Here is a 4,074-nt window from a genome sequence, read left to right as displayed (position 1 = left end):
CGCAGACACCCCCCCTTACCCCACAGACCCCCCTCACCTTATCCTGCAGCACCCCTGACCCTCACGTCAGGCTGTAGCTCACCCTGTGGACACACTGACCGGTCGCTGTTTCTCAGAGGGCAGTTGTGCAGGTCTGCACCTCACAGGCAGGCGTGGTGGGAGGCAAGGCAGGGGGACACTGCGACCAGGCTGCTGGGGAGCCTGGGGGAGCAGGGAGGAGGGCGGCTGGTTCACACGGAGCTGCCACCGTTGTCCCCGCTCGGACACCCTGCTCCCAGCTGACCCCAAGTGGGGTTCCCCCAGATGATCGATCCTGTGCTCAGCTCCTCCACGCTTGCAAAGCAGCCTTTATATTCAGGCTCCATCTACAGGGAACAGAATAATTTCAAGAGGCTTAAAATAGGATGTAGATAGATGTGTTTAGTATTAAATTATTTTTCTCAAGAAGCCGAGGAAGCGAAGTCTGTCTGACACAGATTCCTCAAGGCTTTCCACTCAAAGTCTGTGCACGTTCAATCATCAAATGGAAAGTTGGGGGGTGGGGAGAAGAGATGGTCTTGTAGCCAAGGGGCTGGATTTCAGCTGGAAAATGAGAACTTGTGCTCTGCCTTGGCAGCGCCTTTCGCCTCAGCGGCAGCTTTACCAACCTTTTCCCGTGGTCGTGCCCATCCTTTCCTTACCTCCACCTTGCTCTTTCTCTCCTCCATGTTACCTGCAGGTGAGAGATAGGATGGTAGCTGGGGAGGCGAGTATGCGCAGCCCAATCCTGGCCTGCTGGCAGCCGATTCTCCTCCTGATGCTGGGATCCATCCTGTCCGGCTCTGCCACGGGCTGCCCGCCGCGCTGCGAGTGCTCTGCCCAGGAGCGCGCCGTCCTGTGCCACCGAAAGCGATTCATGGTCGTGCCGGAGGGGATCCCGACCGAGACCAGGCTGCTGGACTTGGGCAAGAACCGCATCAAGACGCTCAACCAGGATGAATTTGCCAACTACCCTCACCTGGAGGAGCTGGAGCTAAATGAGAACATCATCAGTGCCATTGAACCTGGGGCTTTCAACAACCTCTTCAACCTCAGGACGCTGGGGCTCAGGAGTAACAGACTCAAGCTGATCCCTTTGGGGGTGTTTACCGGACTCAGCAACCTTACCAAGCTAGACATTAGCGAGAACAAAATTGTGATCCTCCTAGACTATATGTTCCAGGACTTGTACAACCTGAAGTCTTTGGAGGTGGGGGACAACGACCTGGTCTATATCTCCCACCGGGCCTTCAGCGGCCTCAACAGCCTGGAGCAGCTGACCCTGGAGAAATGCAACCTGACCTCCATCCCCACGGAGGCCCTGTCTCACCTTCATGGCTTGATCGTGCTGCGGCTGCGCCATCTGAACATCAACACCATCCGGGATTACTCATTCAAGAGGCTGTACCGGCTCAAGGTCCTCGAGATCTCGCACTGGCCCTACCTGGATACTATGACGTCCAACTGCCTCTACGGGTTGAACTTGACCTCCTTGTCCATCACCCATTGCAACCTGACATCCATCCCGTACGTGTCGGTGAGGCACCTGGTTTACCTCCGGTTCCTGAACCTGTCCTACAACCCCATTGCCACCATCGAGGGCTCCATGCTCCACGACCTGCTCAGGCTTCAGGAGATCCAGCTGGTGGGAGGGCAGCTGACGACGGTTGAGCCCTTCGCCTTCCGCGGCCTCAATTACCTTCGCATCCTGAACGTGTCAGGGAATCTGCTGACCACCCTGGAGGAGTCGGCCTTCCACTCAGTGGGCAACCTGGAGACGCTCATCCTTGACAACAACCCCTTAGCCTGCGACTGTCGGCTGCTCTGGGTTTTCCGGCGGCGATGGAGGTTGAACTTCAACAAGCAGCAGCCCACCTGCTCCACCCCTGAGTTCGTCCAGGGCAAGGAGTTCAAAGACTTCCCCGACGTCCTCCTGCCCAACTACTTCACCTGCCGCCGAGCACGGATACGGGACCGCAAACCTCAGCAGATCTTTGTGGACGAAGGCCACACGGTCCACTTTGTCTGCCGGGCAGATGGGGACCCGCCCCCCACCATCATGTGGCTCTCCCCGCGGAAGCACCTCATCTCTACCAAAACTAACGGGCGGCTCACTGTCTTCCCCGACGGCACGCTGGAGGTGCGCTACGCCCAGATCCAGGACAACGGCACCTACCTATGCATCGCCAGCAACGCGGGTGGCAATGACACCATGCTGGCCCACCTGCACGTGCGCAGCTACTCCCCAGACTGGCCCCACCAGCCCAACAAGACCTTCGCGTTCATCTCCAACCAGCCCAACGAGAGCGATGCCAACAGCACGCGCGCCACCGTGCCTTTCCCCTTTGACATCAAGACTCTCATCATCGCCACCACCATGGGCTTCATCTCCTTCCTGGGCGTCGTGCTCTTCTGTCTGGTGCTCCTCTTCCTGTGGAGCCGGGGGAAAGGTAACACCAAGCACAACATTGAAATCGAGTACGTGCCACGCAAGTCCGATGCCGGCATCAGCTCTGCCGACGCGCCGCGCAAGTTCAACATGAAAATGATTTAACCAGGCAACAATTTGCAAATAATAATGGTGTGGTTGTCGTTTTGGTTTGGTTTTTTTTTTTAAAAAAAAAAAGGAACAATGAACAAATAAAAAATAATTAAAAAACAAACATTGCTACAAACATACCGACCTCTCTCCTTCCACCATGCCCCCCACCCCTGTCCAAACCCACTGCACCCGCACTGTCACCACCTCTTTCTCCTCCTCTTCTTCTTTATACCAGGAAAACATCCAGCCGATATCTTCAGGACTCCTGTGTTTGTAAGGACTTTGTCTGATGGACTCTGGTGTCAGATATAACTCTGAGAGGGGAGAGAGAAAAACAACGGGGGGGGGAAAAAGAAAGAAAAAAGAAATAAAATCAATAAAAAGTTATGAACTTTCTTCTGTAACTTTGATTTCAATAATTATGGATTTTTATGAAAACTTGAAATAATAAAAAAACCCTATTTCCTATAGATAGTTGGAATGCAAAATCTTGACTTCTTGATCTGTCCAGTTCCGTATCTCTGGCGAGCACTTGCTTTCTTGCCGCCGAGGCGTTTTCCAGCCACCTCACTAACAACAGCCCCAAGCCAGGACAAGTCTCCCACTGACACCAAAGGTTCGAGCTCTCCCAGAAGGTGCTTCCTGTGGTGTCCTGGGCCCTGCGCAGCACCCAGAGGAGTTTGACTTTTTTTTGTTTCCCCTAAAAGGTTTTAGAGCCAGTTCCCCCGCCTGCTCCCAAAGCCCCAGGGAGCAGGGCTGCACCGCGGGTGTGCATAAGCCGTAGGTAGTGGGGCTGTGTTTGCCTGCCCTGGGTGGGCTGAGGCGGACATGAAGTCCCCTCACAGGGCAGGCAGTGGTCCCCAGGCTGAGACCCAGCGAGGTCAGGCTTTACTGAGGCGCTGCTGGGGATACCTGGGGATCCTGCTGCCCCTTAGGTGGAGAGAGGACATCCTGCCTGCCCGTTGCAAGCAGCACAGCGGTGTGTCCTCTCAGGTGGGGGACAAGCTGGCTCCTGTGCCACAGACAGCTGTCCCTGTGGGCAGGGCTGCTGCAATTCCATCGGTGCCCTTGCTGGTGGCACAAGCAGGCAGGGGCAGGCAGGACATCCATCATCCCCAGCCTCTGGTACCCAGGGGTGCTCCCCAGCTGCCTGCAGTGGCTCTCACGCTGGTGTTTGGGCCAGATCGCCGGCAGCCAAGCATCCTCAGGCACATCCCAGGGAATTTAGCTTGCAGGAGGCCTTGTCTGAAACAAAAATAAAATTATAATCACCCACAGCCTGAACCAGAGGAGAACAGGCCCAGGGCTGCAGCAGGGAGGTGCTGCAGGCTGTAACGCACTTGTGCTGGTTCCAGCGTGGCCATCACCATGGTGTGCGCCCACCAGCAGTGACCTCCCTTCGCTCAGCTCTGCTGCTGGGTCTGGAGGGTTTGTATTGTCTTAAAAAGGAAAAAGGGAGTAATGGGGGTTGAACTGCCTCCCAGGCAGAGCCTCGCTGAGGGACACATTCCTTG

The 4,074-nt window shown here is 55.7% G+C and overlaps 1 protein-coding gene across 1 annotated transcript; it reads left to right on the top strand.

Moving 5' to 3' along the window:
* Positions 1–385: 385 nt before the first annotated feature.
* LINGO1 (leucine rich repeat and Ig domain containing 1) lies at positions 386–3,048 on the top strand. Its single transcript, XM_009875111.1, has one exon. The coding sequence runs from the start codon at positions 524–526 to the stop codon at positions 2,570–2,572; it is 2,049 nt and encodes a 682-aa protein (XP_009873413.1). The 5' UTR covers positions 386–523; the 3' UTR covers positions 2,573–3,048.
* Positions 3,049–4,074: the final 1,026 nt, after the last annotated feature.

Source organism: Apaloderma vittatum, unplaced genomic scaffold (genome assembly GCF_000703405.1).
Source record: "Apaloderma vittatum isolate BGI_N311 unplaced genomic scaffold, ASM70340v1 scaffold9458, whole genome shotgun sequence".
NCBI lineage: Eukaryota > Metazoa > Chordata > Aves > Trogoniformes > Trogonidae > Apaloderma > Apaloderma vittatum.
Note: the sequence above shows the minus strand (reverse complement) of the source record. Positions and strands in the feature narration are given on the sequence as shown.